This window comes from Martes martes (genome assembly GCF_963455335.1).
Source record: "Martes martes genome assembly, chromosome: 10".
Classification (NCBI taxonomy): Eukaryota; Metazoa; Chordata; class Mammalia; order Carnivora; family Mustelidae; genus Martes; species Martes martes.
Window position 1 is genome coordinate 89,734,459 of NC_137898.1, and position 24,760 is coordinate 89,759,218.

General features: G+C 44.2%; 1 protein-coding gene across 6 annotated transcripts in view; it reads right to left on the bottom strand.

Moving 5' to 3' along the window:
• NTM (neurotrimin) overlaps positions 1-24,760 on the bottom strand; it is a gene marked incomplete at both ends in the record, with an annotated part of 921,401 nt that overhangs the window by 377,884 nt on the left and 518,757 nt on the right. For all 6 annotated transcript variants that reach the window (XM_080816924.1, XM_080816925.1, XM_080816926.1 and 3 more), the window contains one exon: positions 13,584-13,668. In XM_080816924.1, coding sequence (XP_080673050.1) covers positions 13,584-13,668 — 85 coding nt within the window. The remainder of the gene's footprint in view (positions 1-13,583; positions 13,669-24,760) is intronic.

Sequence of the window (24,760 nt, forward strand, 5' to 3'; positions counted from 1 at the left end):
GAGGTATTTTCACTAATTATGGTATGTCTCAAGTCATAGCCATTATGGATATGTGCTAATTTACTTCAAGGTAAAACTTTTCTTTGTCACTGGTTTTCACATATTCTGTAAAGCAGACATTTTACTTGGTTCAGAGATGTAAGGAGTCAAGCAAATGAAAATCAAACATTTAAGACTTCAGTTTGAAAAGGCCATGGTTCCCACTTTCAGACACATGCAAAAATCACTAAAAGGCTTGCCAGGAAATTTTAATAAGTGCTTAAGTTTGGACTTTAAAAAAAAATCTGTGTATTTCGATGCAGTTGAAATCAGAAAATAGGAATCACAAGAGTTGTGTTGAATTAGACAGCATAATGCTAGCTACTGTAACAAATGAACTCCAAAATCCCAGAAGCCTATCACAATGGAAGTGTATGTTTCCTCCATGCAATCATCTCACAAACAAGGTTCTGGTTCAGCTGGCGGGGCAGGGGTGGGAGCCTTGCTCTGTGGAGGCATTCAATGACTTGGCCGATGATGGAGCATCTGCCGAATAGGACATGGGTTTCCAAGGTAATTTTGGACATCGACATCCAGATGGCGTAAGGAGAAACAGCGTGAAGTATTTCACACGGGAGCTTTTTATGGGCCAGTCGGCACATAACTTTTGCTCACATCCCTCTGGGTAGAACTTGGTCACAGGGCCACAACTGAATTCAAAAGAGGCTGGGAAAGGGGAGTCCAGCTTTGTGCCCAGAGAGAAGGATAAACAACCTATATATTTTTGAACAGCTAACAATCTCTTCCTCAAATGTAAAGAACTGAACAGAGCAGTAGGGGCCATGCCCTGCCTTCTCATTTCAGACACAGGGATACTGGGAAACAGGGAAACACACTAATTTTCTTAGCAGTATCCCATGGTGAGTTGTGACAGAGCCAGGGCTCAAACTCAGGTCACCCCAGCCCTCAGCCGCTATTCACCTTCCAAAAACAAAGACACTTGCTGAGCCTCTTCAAAATCACTCCACCACAAAGATGCTGGACTTGCAACATCAGCGGCTTCCATGGAGCACCCAGGGTCACCCGATTCAAAGCCCTTCTATTTACCCACAGTAAATACATCTCATGCTCCGTCCTTCCCCCACCGTATGAACTAACACCAACCGAGTACCAGACGCTGCACTAAATACTTCCTATTTCCCTCCTGGCTCACTACTCCTATTATCAAACAATGACAAAACTGAGGCCCGGTGAGGTTAATCAATGTGCCCACGTCACTCAACTGGGAGGCTGCAAAGCCAAGATTTGAACCCAGGGAGGGGCCTGGCTCCAGACCCATTGCTCAATCATGCTTTGTAGCCTTCAGGTAGAATTCCCTTATTAAATAATGGTTTAAAAATACATAATGGACATGGAATAATGTGTTAGAAGTGAGGCTCATAGCCTGATTTCTGACCAACTGCCACTTCCCTTCCCCCATGGTGATAGGCCTTGAACTAGAAACTAATCCTTATTTCCAAGTGTTTATTAGATTTTCTATAAAACCTCTTGTGAAAATGGAAATTTAAAGGTCCTTTAGCCTCTGCGCATGGAGATTTTACGAAGTGTCTGCCCGCATAAGTCCCCCTCAACTACCCAGTCTACTCCATGTCCTAGAAGACAAAACCAAGGCTAGATCACACCCCATCTATTTTACCTCTGTTCAGGAACACCCAAACTTCTGCCAAAACAGACATATTACCTTAGTCCCCTCTTCTTACTAAAAGATAAATAACTTTCACTATTAACAGCTTAGTATTATTCCCAATAAAGCTTCCATTCACCCAACAACTATTTCTTAATATATGCCACATTCCAGGCCATAATTTAGGCACTACAAAGGAAAGCAATAATGTCAGTAGCCTTAGGGATCTTATATTTGAGTGGAAGAGGCCATAAATAAATAATAGATGAATAAATAACAGACCTCTGTAAGTGTTAAGGGTGATGACAAAAATTAAACCTATGTAGGGGAACAGAGGAGAGTGGGGGATGGTGGGATGGCTGTTTCAAACAGCACGGTCTGGACAGTCTTCTTTGAGGATGGGATATTTGAGCAGACACACAGATGCCATGAAGATCCAGCCATACAGCATTGCAGTGGGTCCTGGTGGAAGAAAGAGCATTTCCTCAAGCAAGAATTGATCTGGTGAGTCCAAGGTTCAGTCAATTGCATCCTTGTGAGCAGAGCAGGTATGACAGAGGGAATGTCTGAGGGGTAGGCAGGCACCAGGCAATGAAACGTTTTCAGACCATTGATGTGTTTGCATTTCTTCCTGCACATTACTGGAAGCCACCATGAGGTTTTGAACAGAGACTGGTATAATTTGATGAAAGTTCTTAAAAGACAGCTTGAGCCAGGAGGCGGAGAATGGCCTCTGGTAGAGCGGCACGAAAGCAGGAAGACCAGATGAGCTGCTACTAGAATAATCTAGGAGGGAGCTGATGCAGCTTTGACTAGAGAGGTGGTGTTTGAGATGGTGAAACATGGTCTGATCCAAGAGATATATTAAAAGTAAAGGCAAACAGGATGTATTGGTAGATTAGATGAAGCATAAAAGAGACAGTAAAAATAGGTACCTAGGTACCAGGTTTGGAGCCCGAGCCACTGGCTGAATGGTGGTGTCCATTCCTAGGATCAAGGCAGACCGGGAAGGAAGATCAAGGAGGTGAGTAAAATGGGGCTGGGATCAAGAACTTCAGCTGGAGGCATTGGGTTTGAAATGTATGAGCCAGGGGCACCTGGGTGGCTCAGTGGGTTAAGCCTCTGCCTTCGGCTCAGGTCATGATCTCAGGGTCCTGGGATCAAGTCCCGCATCTGGCTCTCTGCTCAGCAGGGAGCCTGCTTCCCTTCCTCTCTCTCTGCCTGCTTCTCTGCCTGCTTGTGATCTCTCTCTGTCAAATAAATAAATAAAATCTTAAAAAAAAAAAAGAAAGAAATATATGAGCCATGAAGGAAAGGAGGAAGGAAGAAAGGAAGGAAGGAAGGAAGGAGAAGAGGAGAGGAGAGAAAAGAAAAGAAATGGCTGAGACATAAAAGCAGACATGTGGATTAGTGCTAGGATATGTGGTCTGGAGCTCCAGCGGGCGAGACTGGTCAAGGCAGAGCACAGGGCTGCAGCAAGAACAGCTGTGGGTAACGCAGCCTCATGGCACACGCACCAACATGAGTGGGGACTCAGGGAAAGATGGACAAAAACTGTCTGGAAGCCACAATGAGTAGCAAGGAGAGGATCTATTTGACTTTGGGGCTCATGATATGCAGTACATAGAAGAAAAACAGCCATTGTCAACATGACCCTAGGAATGGAAATCATTCAGGAAACAATCTCATTTCAAACGTAAGGAAAAAAGAAAAAAGGGAGAGAGAGAGAGAGGACATTTAGGAAAAAGACTGACAACCTAGAGATTTTGCTGGTGACAGATCATGAAGCTCAGACAGTGGAAAGGTTTGGAGGATTTGGAGGAAGCCTTCAGTTCAGATCACTGGAGATACAGGACTACATGGTAACAGTAAGAATCTAGACGATACACATGACAGGGGGCGGAGGGGGCTTTGACTTCTGAGGGGCTGAGATCACTGAGAGATGGGAACATGTGGGCCTGTCCTGATGGTGTCTTAGGAGAAAGAGGGTAGTGAGCTCTAAGTATAGTCCTACTCCACATCAGCCTCCTAGATATTTGTAATGGAGGGTTTGGGGGGTCATCGTGACTAGGAGAGGAACAGCCATGCCAAGAGCATTGAGAGCTCTGACGCCGCCTCTGTGGACTGAAGTGGTTTGTGTTACAGTGGGTGATGGGGTGGTCTAACCTGTTTTTTCAGCGGTCCTTTATATATGATGATTACTTACGAGAACTCTTCCTTTATCATTTCTTTCTCCAAGTCCATTCATTTCCTGGAGCTGTTGTAGCAAAACGTTACAAACTAGATGGCTTAAAAACAACAGAAATTTATTGTCTCACAGTTCAAGGGACCAGAAGTCTGAAATCAAGGTGTTGGCAGGGCCATGCTCCCTGTGAAACCTGTAGGAGAGAATCCCTTCTTGCCTTTTCCTACTATTGGTTCACTGACCACCTTTGGCAGTCCTTGACTGACAACTGTGTAATTCCAGCCTTTGCCTTTACCACCACAGGAGATTCTCCCTGTGTGTCTACTGTGTTTCATACTGGATCATGGCTTACCTTACTCTGGTGTGATATCATCTTAATTTCATTAATTACCTCTGCAACAACACTATTTCCAAATAAGATTGCATTATGAGATACTGGATGTTAGGATTTCAACATTCCATTTTCCTTCCTTCCTCCTTTCCTTCCTTCCTTCCTTCCTCTCTCTCTCTTTTTGTTCTTCTTTTGCTGGGGAGCACAATTCAACCCACAACACCAAAGTACTCCTCTTTCCAGTTTTTATGTATAAAAACTGCACCAAATTAAAAGGAATTTGCATGTATTCTCCATCTTACCATCTTCCTCATAGCTTCCGACTGGTTAGAATTATTTTGGATTGAGCTTTCCTGATGAGTTAATTTGTTCAAAGATGATTATTCTGAGTGTGAGTGCACTTTTCTACTCATCCACTCCATTATAGCCTGTTTGAAAGCCAGAGAAAATCAAGAAATTATTTTCACACAAATGTGTCTTCCTTTGCCTACATGTGGCCAAGAAAGCTTTATCTGACGGTTGATTTCAGTTTTGTCATTTTCCATCAGTCTAGTGGCTGATGCTTTTTTCATTAAAAATTCTATTATTTAAAAAAAAATCCATCAGCAAGATTGTAAGATCACTTCATATGTTCATTTTATAAGACAAATCTAAACCCCCAAAGCTTTCTGAGCCAAAGCATCTCATACTGAGAAGAGAACAAGTTGGCCAAATATGCCCAAATAAGCCCAAATATCTCAATCATGTCAACCAATGAGATTTGGAAAAGCAAGATAAGCAAAGGGGGAGATTTCTATCTATAACTTAAATTAATTTGAGCTCCATGGCTTACAGTTGAAGTGTAAAGGTCTGTGTTTTGTGCTTCCATTGGCGATTTCTGTGATCAGTTTCTAACACCAGGCACACTGGTCTTATCCCAGACTTAAACAGAAGAAAAATTCCAAATGCACAGAGATTCCTTTCTCAATTTTCACCATCACTGTTCAAGTCCTGATCTGTCCTCTTCATGCATAGGAGATGGGAACTAATGGAAAGATTCCAATCAGAGAACATTCAAGCCAGAAGGACTTAAGCTCCCATCCCAGGAGTGATGGCATTCCTACTTCTGCCAGCTGACTCCAGGGTAATTATCATGGAAAAATCAGTCTTCCAAGAGAAAAAAGTCTACTAATCCTAAATCTACACATGAACTCCTGACCCCACTCTTTGTTTCAGAGAACCAGCCTCTGCAGAGCTGTCTGTATGGCTTTTTTAGATAGGAAAGTCATCTTTAGAGCCATGAATGGTCAGAACTTGCTATGCAACAATCCTGTGATGAAAAACAAAGAAATACCCTTCTTCTCACCCCCTGTCAGACATAAAACAGTGCAAGAAATTATTTTAACTGAAGAAGAGTTCTAAACAGATCTAAACAGATATGTAGAGAAACACACAAGAGTACAATTAGGTTGGGTGGGGAGGCATTCCTCTCCTAGCAGATCTTTCACGAACAAGACCTGGCATAACAATCAAGGTGAGGCTACTTGGGTGTTTAAACTACAACAGTTTATAATGAAAATTGCCAAATGTGTGAATATTATCTATAAATATACCTACATACATATGTGTACATATGTGTATACATATGGAGAGTAAAAGAGTAATAGTTATACACTGAGCTTTATGTGCATTATTTCATTTTAACCTAAAATAAACCTTTGAGATATATAATAACTGTCCTTTTTATACAGACAAATTTAAAACTTCTCCCAACCGCTCACAGACACAGTGCTTGAGTCAGGGTTAGCCAAATCCTATCCCCCAGTGCATTTTCTTTCTAGCATACCATTCTTGCTAGAATATGAGTTAGTTAGGTCTTTGTTGGAAATCTCCGCTTCTATCAATAGCACTCCAATTACACATTCCTATTGTCTCCTTCTTCTCCTCCTTGGCACACATGTGCAATTTGGAAATTGCATCCTAAACCAACCAATTCCCAATTTCCTAAAAACACTACTATTTGGCCATCTATATGATGTTAATTGTATTGTTTATTTCTCATCAGTAATCTATTACACAGAGTGGAAAATCATCAACCTTCTCCCAAGGAAGCAAAGCAACCTCAAATAATGCAAAGATAATGTTTTATTCTACCCATCAGTGGAGACTTTGAACCTAAGAGAATAAATATACTATTAACATTAATCATAAATTTCTTTCAAGATTCTCCCATCTTCAAAGAGGCCAGTGGTCCTACTTCCAGTAAAACTAAAAAGAAAGTCTATAGGTCAAGGTCTCACCCACTCTGCCTTCCACTGTCAGGTATCTAGATACACAGGCTTGTGGGATCCTCATAGAACTGTATTTCTACCACAGTTTTTTTCAGTATCCCAGACCAGAGAAATACATGACCATGTGTGAGGATTTGCTAACTCTCTATGAGAGAGCCCAAGACTGCTGATCTCTGAAGCAAAAGGTTAGTGGGAGAAACTGAAATAGACTGACTCTGAACAAATCACGTAGACTGTAAGGTTGTGTAAGGAGAAGAAATTTCTAGAGGCCAGTTGGGTCATTCTTTGTGTCTCCGTGTCATAAAAGCTTAAACTTTCCCATACCCTTCCTAAAATACTTCAAGAAAGCAGATTCTTGAGCTCCAAATTTACCTGGTTTCTAGAGGAGAAAAAAAAAAAAAAAAAAAAAAAAACAAGTTCACCTGGTTTCTAGAAGAAGTACATCCTGGCAATGAAGCAAAGAAGGCATAGAATGAGAAAAGTCCTGTGGTACAAAAAGAGAACCAGCTTCAAGTCAGACAAAACTGGTTCCAAGTTCCAGGCTCAGCCACCATCTGACTGCGGAATGTGGAAAAATGGCTCATTTTTCTCAGTGCTCTGGTTTTCTGATCTGTAAAATCAGAATAATAATTGCATCCACCTGGCGGAGCAGCTCTAAGGATTAAATAAGACTCTGCTCGTAGAGCGCTTAGCACAGAGCCTGATACAGTGCAAGGAGTTGTCCCATATGGAATCAGAGGTGGAACAGAAGGCTAAGAATGCAGGCTGCGGTGCCAGACACGACCAGCAGTGAGGAGCGAGCTGGGAGATAAATGCTAGCTGACTGTCGTGAAGCTATTAGCATGATGCTTCTGCCCTTAATAGGAAAAGATGGCCCTCTTTCAGGCACAGGTAGCCCTACGCTAGGGCTCCCAGTCAAGTTGGGAAGCATGGGCTGGGTATCAGGGCCACCTCACTCTTCTGAAAGGCATCTTTGTGCAAGACTGGTGATCACTACCCTCAGTATATGTAAAACCAGGTGGCTCAACTCACTGGTCTCTGCAATTCTTTCAAACTCAAAAGAAACATTTCTGCAACGCACCTATACTTGTAGGTGAGGCGTGTCAGAGGACCAGGGCCCAGCCTGCCCTGCTGGGCTCTTCGCCAGGTTCCCGTGACAACTGGCATACTCTTTCTCCTTCTGCCCCGTGCCTGGTTGGGTTTTTCATTTTCCCATTTTAGCTTTTGGCTTCTCAAAAGGCTGAGTGTGCTTCCAGGAGCCTCCCTCCACAACCCCATCTGTCCACGCTCTTCTGAGCCACAGTCCACCGGCTGGATGGCTGGCACACCCCGGAGGTGATCACATAGTGGTCCATCCTGGGAGGAGGCAGTGCCGTCGGAACAGCACATGCTTCCTGAGTGGCATTGCTATTCTGAACAAGTTAACTCATCAAGAACGGATCGATAGTTACAGCACGAGACAACCACTGCCAGCAAATACCACGTAGAGAGAAAGAAGGATGGGCAGAGAGGTGCCTTTCTGTGCTCCTCCGTATTTGGAAAATGCTAATGTCCCCAAGCTGCCCCTGGGGTTGAACACCTCATCAGAGAGGAGTGTTTCTTCAAAGGCTTAAGGACTGGGTCCGTAAGTTACCTGGCAGAAAGGAGACACATGTCGTGGGTGTAGCTCTGAAATAACCGACAGATGACACAGCCCATCTGTGTCCCTGACAGAAAGACACCAGTCCAGTCACTTATGTGTGTTTGTAACTCCTCAAGAGCAACCTTACACAGCTGGGCGGCCTGGTCAGAAATGACAGTCAGCCAGGAACATGTCCAGGGCAAGGACAACACAAAACAACTCAGGGGAAGGGACAGAGAAGGGCAAGGAGGAGAAGACGGTGATCTCAGATTTCCTGCATTCATTCACGCAGCAACTACTTCCTGAGCACCTTCTGTCAGAGACATACTGGTGACACAGAGCTGAAGGAGACAGAGAAGGTAACTCTTCTCCAGAAAATCACAGCCCCGTTGGGAAAGGCAGGTCATAAACACATAATCAAATATCTCAATAGGAAAACCTGAGACAGGAATGACTCCTTAGAAGAAAAACAAATCCCAGATGGTATACCAGTGTAAGATGTGTGGAGGTAGTTAAGGGTCATTTTGATTTGGGTATCAGTAAAGGCTTCAGGGAGTGGGTTCCATCTGAGCTGAGGCCAAATGATAAATAGCTATCCGTGGAAAGATCTGGAGTAGGGGGAATCCCAACAGAGAGGACCACAAGTAGAAGGCCTTGTAGCAAGAATTCATTTTCTATGTTCATGAGGTGGAGAAAAGGCCAGGATGTCTATAGCAGAAAGACAGGCAGGACACCACTCAGACTTTATTAGCAAAAACCATAGACCAAGTCATGTGCTGGGTACTGGGATACAAACATGAAGAAGACATAGTTCTGCCCTCAAGAGGCCATGGACTGGCTGGAGAGACAAAGAGAGAATTCATCTGTTCTAAAGTGAAATCCTAAGTGGTTTACATGATACAAATAAAGTGTGCCACAGCTTCCTATGTTTGGAAAGGCACTCTATGGGTTTTCTCAAATATCCAAAACACATTATTCTGCGCTAGTCCACGGAGTTGTTATATCAAAACTCAACTTCAATCGTGTATATTCCTCAGACTTTTTCCTCTTAACTCATCCAAAAAAAAAAAAAAAAAGCATTGTGCAATGGCAAAGCATACAGTCTATATAAGTGACTTACCACGTATCTCTTGCTGACTTACCACATGGTCCCAATGAAATAATTCACTTTAGTAGCTATTGCCTTATTGGGAGAATCTATGATAGCATGAAATACATTCATCAGAATTGCCAAGCTACAGGTGGACACTTAGTGAAGGTCTCCAATTAGTGACATCCACACAGCTGGGCACCTCAGTCTCTCCCACTCCTCACTCCTTCTTCAGTATTCCCATAGAGGAGCCCAGTTGGGAAGCTCTTTTCTGACCTCATGTTCTCATACGCTAATGGGCATACTCTACTTCACCTCTTTGCCTTAGTCAGTTACCTCTTTGCCTACATCCAGCTTTTTGAGTTGGACTCAAGACCCCGGAGAGTCTAAGCCTCATGCCTTTTTACACCCCAAAACCCAGCTCAGAGCCCTTCTTGTAAGAACCACTCAATAAGTCTTTGTTGGTTGACCATAGCTGTATTTTAAAATACATGATGAAGAAATGTGGCAAAGAGACAAATGGAATAGAGGCTGGGGGTTGTTTATGTTTTGTTTTCATTCATTTTACTTGTTCAGGAAACATCTGGGAGCACACAGTGCTCATGACATTATACTGCAGGATCTCTGCTTTCCAAGCACTAGTTGCCCCCCAATGCACAAGGAGAAAGAACATAGAAAGTTCAACAACACTGCAGGAGAGAGTCTAAGCCAGCATGACTAGAGGACACCCAAAGTACTAGCAAGGTATTAGAACACAAGAGTGCAGTGGGCAAAGTGTGGAGCACAAGATCGGGGAGTAAGGTTCTGAGTTACAGCTCCAGCTCTACCCCTTGCTACTTGTGTGATGTTACCGAAATTCCCCGCTCTGGGCCTCTGCTTCCTCAGCTAGGAAATTGGGAAATTAAGTGTATATCATGGAGTTGTTGTGAGCATTAAATGTTACGATGTACACAAAATATTTAACACCTACAGTAACTGACCGATCACTGGGAATGCTATTCATTTTATCAACAGTGTTATTCATCAACTGGCTTCAAAACTTCCTATCTGCGCAACCTTAATCAAACAATGTAAACTCGCCATGCCTCAGTTTCCTCATCTGCAAAATGGGGAGAGTAATAGCACCTACACCACAGGGTCTTTATTGGGGTTAAATGTTAATATTAGGAGGCTAGACAACAAGTGAGATACTATGTAAAACAGAATTCTCCCTGACACAGAGCAAGGACTCCCTAAACCTTGGTTAATTTCTTATTACTGCACCTCACCCTTCAAAAAAAAAAAAAAAATACACATACAGACTACAGCAGAAGGCCAGAAAAGATGGAAGATTGCAAATTGTTTGCGATTCCTTTCAGGCTGTCAATGCCACAGCTGGATGAAAGGTTTCCCAATACCTCCACAAGGATCGTTAGCGCTAATTGGATGAAATAAAACATTTTTAAAAGTTTCCTCACATTAGAATCTGCTGCTGAAGCATTCGTTCTATGAGGACTAGAAGAGAACTTCAAAAAATAAAACTGGTGAGAACAAAAGCAGAATAACACAAAACCAGAGCAAAAAGTCCTCTGCTGGTTGAGAAGTAAACTACAAGCACGGCCCTTTCGGTCAGCCACTGTGATGTGGAGAGAGCAGCCCTCCAGGGCAGAACAGAGGTGCTTGGGGCCTCCCTAGTTGTGTTCTGTGTAGCTTGGTGGCATGCTGAACAAAGATGGAGAGAGAAAGGAGAGGAAAGAAGAAGGGATGGAGGAAGAGAGGAAGGGAAAGAGGGAAGAAAAAAGAAAAGATCCACATAAATACACAAAAAAGCAACAAAACAAAACACAAAAGCAAAAAAACCCAGAGCCCTGAGCTGCTGGACAACTACAACCTAGAGTCAGGTTATGTGCAAATGTAGGAATTTTTGTGCAAACAAAATACATTCTGAAATTCCTATTTGCTTCTTTGCACACAGAATTACATGGTGCAGAGACTATGCTTGAGAGTTCACCCCAACATGGTGGCCCTCGTTTGTTCCAGTGCATGGACCCTGAGAAGAATGAAGGTCATCCTGCAGAGGCATGAGCATCCTCTGTGCAAGTCGTCTGTGACACCTGCTGCCCAGTTCACATCCTACACCAGGCTCATGGCCAGTGGGTTGGTGTCCGTCACACCCTAGCTCCTCTAATCTCTGCTCCATAGGGCTCCATCCACAGGAATGGTCTTCCTTCTGCATGTCAGCCAGACATTTGGTCCCAGGGACTGGCACATAATGGCACAGAATGGCAGGATTTGTTCTAGGAGGGCCTCTTTATGCCATGGCAGTGTTGGGTCTAAAGAGGAAGCCCCATCATATTCCACTTCCTCCATCTACACCCAAATAAGACCAGAGCAGATGTCAAAAATGCAAGCAGACATTAGGGCCTGGAAGGGACAGGGACAGGGGAGCCCAGACTGAGCAAGAAAGCCCTGGAAGGAAAGATAAAGATAGAGAAGCAGCCAGCACATGATAATACAATTTTAACGAGAAGCTGTTCCTAACAAAGGCCCATGCCCTGGCTCATCATCTGCTGAATTCAGCCGCTTTCCGGGGTCTAGGTTCTCATGAGCCTTGGTGGCTCCCCTCTGGGGCTGAGACCCAATCCTGGCTCATCCAACCCCCATCATTGTTTATACGATGTGAGACCATTGTCTGTTAGGGCCCCTTTACTGTTTCTTTTATCCAAATCTCTACAGAGCTAACTACCTTCCACCTTCTCCTTGAAAATGCCATCCCATCTGTTTCTAAAATGTTCTCCATGTGAGAATGACTCTTTCTTATCTCCTGAGAACTACTGCGTGCAGCTAAGGGTTAGGGACAAAGGGAACATCCATAGAACACTTAAATTCATCACTGCATTGTGGTAGGGCTTCATTTCTGTATCTCTCATTAAGTAGTCTGAAATCACAGCATTTTTAGAGCTCCATGAAATTCCCTTATAAAGCAGATCTAGTAATTCTGGGGTGGGAGGCAGTTAGATATTTAACCTTTGTTCAAATATGTCCCGAAAGGACTTGGTGGAAGAGGTAGGTTTCCTGAGCCAGTGAGTAATGAGAAATTCACTGGGGCCATGGACATTAGCTCTCCAAAGGCAGTGGAAGATGGGATGCTTTCCAGGCCCTGTGTGGGTCCTTAAATCACACACTTCCTTTGACAACGGCCTAACTGTCAAGGCCCCCTCCTCAACATTTTCTGTCCTATGGGTATTTCCTTGAGGGCACCATCTATAAACAATGCAATTTTAGAAGAAGGGTCACCAGGGGCAAAGGAATGGACACCAGTACCAAGATGATCTTTCCAAGAACCTTCATATGCAAAGGACAGGAATGTTATCATGTTGCCTTGCAGTCGGCTCGATGGCCCAGTTTGAGAAACTTTATATAAGAAGGCATATTAAATCAAAGAGAGGCAGAGAAATCACTCTTCCTAGGAACCTTCTTAACTTCTACCTCATGCTGACTCTTTCTAAAATTCTAGAGAGTAAGATCCCCCATTATAATCACTAATTCTCTGTTTCCCGCTTACGAGTGACGCAGTGTATAGACACCGGAAATTAAGTTAACATGTCAGTAGACAGGGTAATCAGGGACATAGACTCATCCCACCTTACACAAGACATAGCCAAGATTCTTCTCCTACTCAGTTTCTGCAAGCCTTAACCCCAGAAGCTAATCAGGACCCATCTCAATGCTGAAATTTGTCTGTTCAGTAGGTGAGCTTTGAACATACTGCTTCAGTGGACAGCACCAAGAGAGAACAGCTAACCACAGTAAATGATATTTTCCATGGACAAATCACATGCATCTCCATGACTTCAATCTCAGAAAGCCATGTTTAGACAAGAAAAAACATGTCCTTCTACCCACCAGCTCATAGCATGAAGGCACTCCAGAAAAGCTCAGACACAGTCCATGCCAGGACAAAACAGCAGCTCTGCCAGAGTACAGGAGCCCACTGGCAACTCCCCATGCCACGGGCAGAGTGAAGGCATTCACACGAAGCCACACTTGTCCTTTGGGACTCATTAACTTCAGAGATGACTGTTCACACTGAGCTCCCGCCAGGTCCCCAGTCACCATGGCCACCAGGTTCGGTCACACACAGTAATCAGGCCACTGTCCTCAATCCCAGTGACTCCCTGCCTCAGCCGCCCCTCACGCTTACCAAGTCCTGAGCCAACGAGGCCAGTTTTGGGGAAACAGACCATTTCCCCAACCTCTGAGCGTTTTCCTAACACCACCACGTTCCCGGGGCAGAGCACTCAGCTCATCCATGAATCTTGCAGCCCAAGGAACCAGCGACCTCCGTGCCAGCTGCTCCAGAGCACACACCGGCACCCCTGCCCCTCTCCCCCAACACCGATACACATCATTGTCAATTCATAGAAGAAAAACAGCTCCCTACCTGAGGGTGGCGCTCTCCCCCTGCCGGACCGTCACGTTGTCCATAGCTTTGGGGAAGGTGGCATCTCCGCTGCGCACGGGCACTCCTGTGGGTACAAGGAACAGCAGCCTGAGAGACACGACCACGAGGCACTTCCAGGGCAGGAACAGGTACCCACAGACCCCCATCCTCGACAGCCACAACTTCCCAGAACTCCGGCTGCGGCGCGGCACACACCCCCCTGGGCGAGCACAGGAAGTGGGTGGGGTGAGGAAGCGAGCTCAGGGACCCAGCAGTGAACTAGAGGCGACCGAGACGCGCGGGAGGAGAAAAGCGCGCAGACTCCTCTAAGTCTAATATTCCTCCCCCATATCCGGCCTCGGGTAACCAATTTCCACGGAGGACAGCGAAGGGGTCTTCCTCGGTGCTGCTTCGGCCAGGGAAGATGGCCAAGAAAAGGGAAGCGCAAGGCAGGTGCAAAGGTGTGGGCACGTCTCAGGAGTCCCTTCTTCCCGTTAGCAGTTCTGACATGGCACTTTGGAGTGGAGTAAGCACTTTGGTACCATAAGGGGACAGGGGGTGGGTCAGATCCGGCTCCCCAGAGGTGGTCTGCAATTCCTCAGTTCAAACAAGGGGAAATCCAGCACTTTCTTTGTAAGTTTCGGAGGAAGGACCGCCGGCAGAAAAACAATCCGTAACAATAGCCAAGATGGAAAGTAGAGCACGCAGAAGGCGGCTCCGCCAAGCTTCGCGCGATCCGGATCCAGGGATCCTGCGGCAGCCTCTCGGTCAACTTCCTCCCCGCCGAAATGCGCGCTGCAGCCGCTGCGATCCGGCGGGTCTCGGCAGGGCCAGGCGCCGCTGCGGCGACCGAGGCAGGAACGGCCCGGCCGAGCGCACCGCGGCGGGCCCTCGCTCGCTTCGTCGCTCGCTGGGGAAGGCGAGGCGCAGCCGGCACCGGAGCCGCGCGGACGCCACGCTCAGCGGCCGCCCCCGGCCTCCGCGCCGCCTTCCTCCCGGGAGCAGCCCCGACGCGCGCGGGCCCCGACCGCCGGGGTTGTCATGGCAGCAGCTCCATCACTGACCGCCACTTTCTCCCGGGCCAGCGGCGAGCAAGCGGGCGGACTGCGCGCTCATCCCGGCGGGCGGGCGCGGGGCGCGGGGCGCGGGCGCCCACCTTAACCCCTGCCGCGCCACGCCGTGGCAGTGCACCAGCCAAGGCGAGGAGTTTAACCATTTCCCCTTTGAGAAGCTGTCACTTCCAAATTAAGAAGAAAGGCAAAGTTACCACACAATCTTAATAAGCCCAAGACATCTTAATAAGGGTCACAAACTAATTAACTAGGAAAGGAAAACCCTGCAGCATGCTTGCATGCACCTTTAAAATTATCAGATTAGATCCATTAGCATTTAGAGTAAATTTACAGTGTTGGAAGGGTTTTAGAATAATCTAATTTTTATTCAGTAGTCAATGCCCACCCCACCAGCTCTCCACCCCCCACCCCCACCCCCACCCCATGGAAGCTACTTTCCAACACTGGAGACTCAACATCACCATTCTAAACAGAGATCTTCCATATATAAAATAAATGCAAACTCACAGAAGCCCCCTAGTATGTGAAACTGGCAAAATTGAATCAAAATTTTGGTCAAGTTCAGACACTCACTTACATTTTTATTCTTGTTTTGTCGACCTTAAAAGATGCTAGTCCTGCAAAAGTGCTCATTCAGATGAGTGTGAGCTACTTGCTTTATTTATACCGTGGACTCCCATGTTCCCTGGGTTTCACAGTTTTGCAAAGCTGATTTCATCTTAAGAGGTGTGTTTTTCAAAATCTTGAAACCCAGGGAAAAAACTGGATTTGCCTCAGTTTCTGTCACTTTTCCACTCTGGCTCCTGTCAGTCCCTGCATATGTACATTTTAATTTCTCCCTTAAGTCCACCTCAGACCAAATGTGCATTTCCCTTCTTAGGCCTGGCCCCTGAGCTGGGGAGAAGCCCAGAGCAGCCCAGCCCACAGAGCAGTGCCAACACTAGCATACTCTCTCCTCAAGAACTTCCAGGTCTGAGGCCCCGACACTGACCCTGATTCTCCCAGGGGATAGAGAAGAGGCAACCAAAGGTGACTTTGTTTCTTCCTCCCTCTACTTTCTATCAGATCCAACAAGGAAGCTGGTTTTATTCAACAGCTGTTAAATAACAGAAAAAATGTTCTTCCCAAAGCCATCCAGAGAACACCAAAAAGATTGAATCATTCTAACTATAAGAGTCTTGGTACCAGAGAAGTCCTTTCACCTTGCAGGTAATAACCACCACTTACACGTAGATAACATGTGTGTTAGAGATGAAACAAGCATTTCACCCTCCTACTCTCTCCTCTAACTACTTTAGATTGGTAGGGATAGAGGTAGGGTGGGAGCCATACTCCAGGATGACAAAGACATACTGAGCAAACGTGTTTTTCCTTTTTAATAGTTGACTAGAAACTGATCAACCAGAAAAGTTGGGTAACTTTACATTGAAGATCTCAATTAATCCATCATTAGGGTCAATTTTTCCCCCCATATCTGGTGACTTCTCTTGAGATTAAATTCTCAGGGAAACCCATCTGCTATTTTTGGCCAGCGGGGACTATTTGATGTATAACACCAAAAAAATCAATTGTCAACTTATGGCTGCAACAAATGACTTTACTGTTGGGGGGGGGAAAGCAAAAGCAAAAACAAAAAATGACATCTATGGAAACCAGGGGAGTTTTGTTTATATTAAAAAAAATCAAAGAAGGAAAGCATATTTCTGCATCAGTGTATTCTTGCAAGACCCTATTTTATGTCCATTTTACAATGGGGAAGTTTGGAAGTAGTAAGTAAAGAGTAAGATTGTGCTTGCTGACTTACAGTCTGCTGAATTTGGGGTTCTTCTTTCCCTTAAGCCAAGGAGTTACCTAAATTATCCATATATACATTTTACCTGTCCCTCATGCTCCCCCACCAACCCCTGTGTGTAAACATATCCCCACAACCTCAGCTGGGAATAATTACAGTGGTGGGGAAGGGAGAGAGATTCCTTCTGGGATTTGGTGTCATTTCCCTACAGTCTTGGAAATGGCAGGGATAATTCCTTTTATAATAAATTCTAGTCCTGGATCCTGCATCTAATTCCCAAGTAGGTACAAATGAGCATTAGTTTTTTGCATCTGGGAATGTGGATAATGACAACAACCGGCCTTCCCAAGGGACCTACATACATGATTAACTCTACAGGAAAATACTTAGAAATCCATTTAAGGTGGAAGATGCTTTATTAATATACTTTGCCTGCCACCTCTTCATTATTATGACTGGGCAGGAAAATAACTCTTCATAGAGGCTCTTTAAGACATTCAGTTTATACCAGTCTGCATGCCATTGATCTAAGATAGTCAAACCATCTTTGTCGCTGGCCGTGAAGGGAGAGTGCTGAACTGCAGCATCAGGCAGGAAACTCAGCAGAGCTCAGGTAAGGCTCTGGGTGCAGAGAGAAAAACCAGTTGGAACCTCCTACCTGCCCTCTGGGCCCAGGGACGCAAACTTTATTCAAAAATAGGAGTTTAGCAAGTGGCAAAAGACCAGAGATGACCATGCAGTTAACAAGGCAGAATCCATTTCATTTGAACTCCTTGATGAAGTTGTTTGAACAGATGAAGATCAAAATCAAAATCATATGTCACCTCCCTGCCCATGCTCTAATCCCTAAATACAACCAACACTTAGTGGCTTATCTTATATCCTGTCTCGTGCTTCATAAAAACTGCTGGATTTATTTTATTTTTCCCAGCATATCCAAGTTAATGAAAAAGGGATGACAGTCAGAGCAATTTCATTATTTGTGTTCTTTAGAGAAACAACTTCCTTTCTGCCTCCTGGAAAGCAGCTTCCTAACAAGAGCCCACCTCCACCTTCTTCCCCCCAACCCCCGTCTCCCTCTCCTTCCTCCCTTCCCTCCTGCATACACATATACTGTACACATAAATCAACTTGTCACATCTTGTGTCTGTACTGACAGCTGTAATTGCTTCAGGTTATAAAAATATCTATAGGACAATGCCTTTCAAGCTCACACACACACACACACACACACATACCAAGCAAAAGAAAACAATCATACTTCCTTTAATGATCCTTTGACTGCAAAGGGGGAGGGGATCTTGCTGTTCAGACCTTGGAGATCTGGCAGGCAGGTGAGGAGACAGAGATAGAGACTTCTGGCAGCAATAGCATCTACACGCTAAAGCGGGGTTGGAACAGGAAAGAAATTCCCAGTGATAGGGAAACTGGAGTGGTTGTTTTTGTTTTACTCTGTTACCTACAGCAAGCAAGCCTGGGTTAGCTACTAAAGAGCCATGAATATTCCAAACACACACACAAAAGACCAAAAGAAGAGCACTAGCTTAAGAAATGCCAGTACTGCTTCTCCTTCTCTAAAAAGGCTAAAGGCCCCCCTCTCCTGGTGGAGATTCCAAATAGGAGCGCAGGCGGGAAGATGAGAAATGCAGGGCAGTTAGTGTGGCTTGGCACAGAGCAGACATTGAAAAGTTTAATCAGAAAGGGTAGTGTGGATCTGGATAAAGAGCTGCCTCTAGGGGAGCAGGGGTGGTTGGACTCTGAAAAAAATGCATGCCATTCTTTTCCACCTATATGAATATAAGATCAAAATAAAATCATTGTTCATCTGGGCTATAGTCCAGCATGTTACGATTTCAACAGATAGAGCAAAAGAGCAACTTGAAGAAGGGGAAGAAGCCTCCGAGGAGAAAAAAGGGGTCACGAATAGAGAGAAGAGAAAAGGAGAGCAGGAAGAAGTGGCAGAGGTTAGGCTATCTATGGACTTTGAAAGCCACGCAACTTTCTAAGAGGTACATGAAGGGGAGAGATGGTCAGAAGAATAATCGGTAGGTAGACAGAAAAGTAAGGGAGAGCACCATGAATGATTAAAATCAAAGTACCATGAAAGCAAAAGCCAGATGCCCGAAGGGGAGCGTCCCATTCTGCCATGGGGCAGAATTTTTCCTTACCTAGATTTTGGGTCATAATAAGAATCACAGAATGATCTGGTCAGAGGGCACCTTGGAACATATTTCATATAACCCACTTATTTCATAAAGTGGGGGATTGAACCCAGGAGGGAAGGGTCATTACCATAAGGACATAAAGGTCATAACCGGTAAACCAGAACTACAATTCAGAATGTCTGGCTCCTGTGCCGGTAGAGCTTTCTGCTACACGTATTGGGTAAGGACACTGTTTCAGAGCTAACGAATAAAATATCTCCTTTGGCTGCTACACCTGTGGGCAAGAGAGAGCACTACCAAAGAACGATACTACTACTGCTCAGAATACCTCTGGGTATCCAATTATTCAACTGAATTCAGTGCATTCAGTAAACATTGACAGATAGATTCTGAGCTCTTCCGATGCTGCAGGAATCTTGCTGGAGTTAGTGCTACAAAAACGAAAGACATAGTCCCTGCCTTTGATTTGCTTATAGTCTAGAGCTGTTAAGTTTGACAGTCTTCTTATTTTTATTTGCATTCATGACTTTTGAACTTATAATGAACTCAACCCCATGCTCCCTATAAGTCCTCGAGAAGATTCTGATTGGCTAAGAGAAGCAAGCTGGAATATACCTCCTCCTTGGAATCCATTGTGACCCATTAGCTTGTGCAGATTTCCAGGCCCTGACCATGGTTTCTCAAACTTCATTTAAAGTGACATTAGGAGGGGAGGAGTTAGACTCGAGGATTTACAAACATAATTGAGAAACGCCCGTACAACAAACGGGTGTTTAGTGCACACTAAATCCCAGCTGTGGACTAGGCAATGCGCTTAAGCTTTACCCTCATAAAGCACACGATCTAATAGGGAAGACAGACATTAAAGAAATAATTTTACAAAAGAGTAGATCCAGTTGTGATAAGGAGGACATGAGAGAATGGGTATGACAGAAGGTTCTCATGGAATCTGGAAGATGAGGAAATGTCCCCGCAAGAAATGATTTTAATCGGGGACTTGATTGTGCGGAGATGAAGGAGGCAGGTGGTGTGGGCAGGAATCTCGTTGTGGGAAGGCAGAACAGAAGCCACACAGCCCAAGACCAGAAGGAACATGGACAGAATCTCCCTTTCATATTCTCAAGTTGTCCTCATTTAAACTAAGGACTGGTACATCTGACGTACTCTGAAAACATCTGACTCTTCCAACACTCTGCATTCATTTACTGATGTTTTCAGTACATATCCATCAATGAAGAATGAACCACGGGCTTTGGAATCAGACAGACTAGAAGCCAAACACTCATCATCTTCATCACTAGCTGTGTGACCTTGACTTTGGGAAAATAACTTCATTTGCAAAATAATGGTCATCGTGGTGCCTATCACAAAGCGGTGGTGTGATGAGAAAATAAGACAGTAAATGTAAAGAGCTCGACAAAGGCCTGTCACACACACAGCGGGGGTGAAAATGCAGGCATCACTGTGCTGGGACTGGCCGGGACAGAGGAGCGCCAGGCCTGACCTTCAGAGAACCCAGGGGCAGCCCACTGAGCACAGGCCTGTGAACACCACCAGCACACATATCCTGAGAGGTTTCATCACACAGACAGCAGACATTTCATGCTGAGATGTGGTCATGAAAGGGAAGTAGCTTAGCCTTCAAACCAGGACAGGAAGAGGGTGCCCCTCCAGCTCCCACCAGAGTGTCTCAGTGTCGGTGTTCTACAAAAGCGCACAGGATGGAGGCTGTGGGAAACAGCCTGTGCCTGAGAAACGGGCTCGGGCTTGCTCTTCCTGCGGCAGCCTGGGAACTTTGATCTGTCGCGCTCCCACATATGACTGAAACGTAGTGAAAGAACCTGAACAAAAGATGAGACAATTCCGTCCCATCATTAAGTGAGCAGTCTGCTCCAACTTCCTTCAGCTCCTTCCACACCTTCCATGGACTGTTATGCCCTTCTTTGTTCCCGTGTGCCTGATGGCTGAACTCAAAGCCTCCTCAGGTCTAGCTCTTAGACTCATCATTTGATAATATCCTGTGCTTGCCTCATCTTTCCTAATTCCTGCCATTGTACCTCCCAGAACCATGTTTCAGGATTAGCCTCATTATCTCTGTAGAAAGGAATGAGGGGTCCATGAAGACATCCTTCTACCTGCATAGGCATACACCAGTTCTGGTGATCACCAGAGGCAGCCCTGCTAGAGTTAGAGAGGGTTAGGGTTTCTCTGCATGACAATCTCACCAGCCCCCAGCTTGGAACTTAACAACCCAAGTTTACTGTCAGAGAAACTTGGCTTGTCTCTACGCCTGAATTCCTTTCTCCCCAAACAACTGCTTTTTACTCATTTCTCTCTTTAACGTTTCCTCTGCATTTTCTTTGGTGGTTTTACTTCTTGCTTACGCCAGCCAAGAGCAGCAACAGAGGAGACAAAAATTTGCTCAAAAAGATACAATGTCAGTTGTAATTTTTACTGGAGGGACATTATATAAATATACTTTTGCAAACCAAAGGATATGGGTTCTAGTTTCAACTTGGACCATCATTAGGTCACTTTAGACAAGGCATTTTTTTGAATTCTTGGTTTCTTTTTCTGAATTTTTAGTGGTCAAGAGAACCTGCATCTTCATGCTGTATGGGTCTTTGAGAAGATTTTATGCCTCCTAATGCATCTAAAGGGGCTAATGCCCTCTTAAAAGTTAACTCCTAGAGTAAGATGAGGTCTCCATAGTGGGGGTACAGGGTATTGCCTGCCACCTGCTGGCTGCATGTGGAGGCTCAAGTTGCTTTTGCTTTACTTCTCCAGAAAGTTTGGTTTACGTGACTTCCAAGGCCCTTCCAACTCTCATAGCCTATAGTTTTAATGCTTCTTGACACTATCCTCAAAAGCACTTTATCCTTCATATTCACTTATCAGTCCTTCCTGTGGAGAAAAAGCCCTTCTCCTCATGTCCTTCCACTCTCTCCTGCACCAAGGTATGCACTTCACAATTCAGAACGCTTTGAACAAAGTAATAAAAAGAGCTGCCCTGTATCTAAGGCAAGCTGATGGCAGAGCCAAGATGATTAAAAGTCTTCCGATAAAGGGTTTCTTTAAGGAAAAGAAAATCCCACAATGCAACCAGCAATGTTAATCTTCAATAAATACGTTGTTAATATTTAACTGGCATTTATTTAAACTTACAGTAACTGTCCTATTAAATCTAAATTAATTGCCCATTTGGGAATCTTCCCCTAAAGCCTAGCTGGGACATGGCTGTCTAGATCATAGTCTATGCTAGGCATCCAGCCATAAAAGAGAATATTTAAGCCATCCTTTTAAGACTACACTATTAGAATATCATGGTTGGAAGGGTCTTAGAGGTCATCTCAACTAGTAAGGTTTAAACCCTGTGTCTTTTGACTTTTGAGGGGGGGCCCTTTTTCCCCATCTCTGCATTAAGAGCTTATTGTGTGTTCCCTTTATCTCTATCTCTCCTCTTCTTTTTTATTTTTAATTCCTCTCTCTCATTTTCTTTCCTTGCTGTTAGAATTATTTTTCCTCTTGGACTTCCTATATGAGATTCATTTTGCTGTGTTTCTGTCTCAATCTCTCCTGAGTTTCTTAGGATAATCATTTAGGATACTTGGCAAATTCTACATACACACATATAGATGTATACATGCAAATATATGCATATAAATGTTACATGTATCTTATGTGTCACAAAGACCATTTTATAATAACTGTTGTATATACAAGACTAAGAGCTGTGAAATAATCCCTGAGTCACACTGCTTTAGAAGGGGCAGTGAGAGTGTAATTGGGTAGAACTGATCTTTGCTATCCCTGAGATCAATCAATATTTTTTTATTATAAATGTGGTCCTGGCTGAACTTCTGGGATGTTATTTTGCTTTGACTGTAACACATTTACAATATTGCTGTATCACACACACACACATCCACACACTCACTCACTCACTCGCTGGTTTCAGCAAGTGCATTTACTAGTGCAACCTGTGGATTAAAAAGAAACACCTAATCAGAGGGGTTAGTGTTCAAGCTGAGTTAACTTTCCTCAAGAAGTGGGACGTGATGGAGATTAAAGTAATTCACCCGAAGGTTTCTAAAGGTTCATGTCCCTGAGTTCAATTTGTGAAGTCCTCACTACCCTACAGGGGCCTGGAGAGGGGGTGGTGGAGAGAGAGAGATGGAACAGAAGAGGGACAGGGGTAAGTGGGGGAATGTAGAGGCGTGGATGAGGAAAAGGTGGGAGGATTGGAAGCTATCCCACAATTTTTTTAAAGATTTTATTCTATTTATTTACAGAGAGAGAGATAGTTCAAGCAGGGAGAATGGGAGAGGGAGAAGCAGGCTTCCTGCTGAGCAGGGAGCCTGTTGCTGGGCTCATTCCCAGGACCCAGGGTCATGACCTGAGTTGAAGGCAAATGTTTAGCAACTGAGCCACCCAGGTGCCCCCATCCTACACATTTTTAAGAGGAATAAATGCATTCTGAACTATTTACTTGAGGGAGGCTTGCATTTGCACTGCCTGTGGAAGATATTCTTCTTTTGGTATCTAACTCAACTAATACACAAACCATCCCACTTTATTTTTCCTTCTTTACATCAGCCACTATCTAGTTAATCTAAAGACACCATATCATCTGTATAGTTTCTTCAGTTAAAAAAAAAATCCTCCACATCCAAAGCATCTTTATTCTTTATTTTATTCAGTCTTAGAGATTAAAGAGATAATTTAACATATTTCTATAGGCTTTTTTATCATCCCGACTTTTACTTTATCTGCCCATCTTTACGCATTACCATTAGGCATTTGGGAACTTTCACAGTGAAGCAATGAAGACTGAAGTGAGAACATTTCATTCCTCCTAACCGGAGAGTAGACGCAGTCTTTCCCTCCTGGAAGGAAATGTTTCCCCTAAACCTTTTGTACACCTTCCTCTGGCTTGCCAAAAAGCTCCTAAGGGGTGCTGTAGTTAGGGAAACAGAGCCACTTGTGAGTGGTTTGGAAGAGTGGACTCACCTGGTTCACAGATAGCACTGAACTTGGGTGAAAAAGAACAGACAAATGTTTTGAGTGTACATGTGAATAAGGGATAACACGTGAAAATAATTTACCTAAGTTTTCACAACAATTTTGACAAGATGTCAAGATCAAAGATGCGTTAAAAACAAATGCGTGATGAGGAGACAATCTTCTTTTTCAAAGGTGGAAGATTAGCTTAAAGCTAAGGCACAAATCAAGAATAGATTGACATGTTTCTATATGGAGAAGTTTTAATTCCAGATTCCCCACACGATCATTGCTGGGACCAATGAAATGTAATATTTTTATCAATAACGTCAAAGGGAATTCATAGATAACCCAACCAAGTTTGCAGAAGATATTACGTTCCCTTAAGTGATTAAATCTGCAGTTGACATGGATGAGCTGCAAATAATCCACAAAGCTATGTAAGTGTGCAGAGAAGTGGACAAATGCAATAGAACATATTTTAGGAGAAAACATCTAAGGGACACGTGGGTGGCTCAGTGGTTAAACAACCAACTCCTAATTTCAGCTCAGGTCATAATCTCGGGGTTGTGAACGGGAGCCCCCACATCAGGCTCCGAGCTAGACTTGGAGCCTGCTTAAGATTCTCTCTCCCTCTCCCTTTGCCCTTCCATTCCACCCTCTGTAAACAAACAAACAAACAAACAAATACATAAATAAATAAAAATAAAGTGTGCTTCTAAGATGCTGGACTCTGGGAAGTGGAATTAGAAACAGCCATCAGGAGTGAACGGATCATGGATGTTGAGGTAAACAGCTTTGGCTTGAAGGCTGAGCTCTTTGAATTATGAGGTTCACCCTGGGTGATTTTCTTACCTCTTAGAGCCTCAATTATCTCCTCTATTAAATATGAACATCTCCTACTCATATACTTGCTATGAGAGTTAAATGAGATGGTATTTGTAAAGTACCCATTGAAAACCCTGGCATTCAGTACAGATGCACAAATGGGGGCTAGTAGTTCTTCTTTTACAACCCAGAAAAAACTCGTGGAAATAGTCACGGCCAGTGGTTCCCAAACTACAAGTCTTACAACACATTTTGGAGTATGATACTGTTGAATACTGCCTGCAGATATCAGAGTATTAAAAAAAAAGAAAGAAAGAA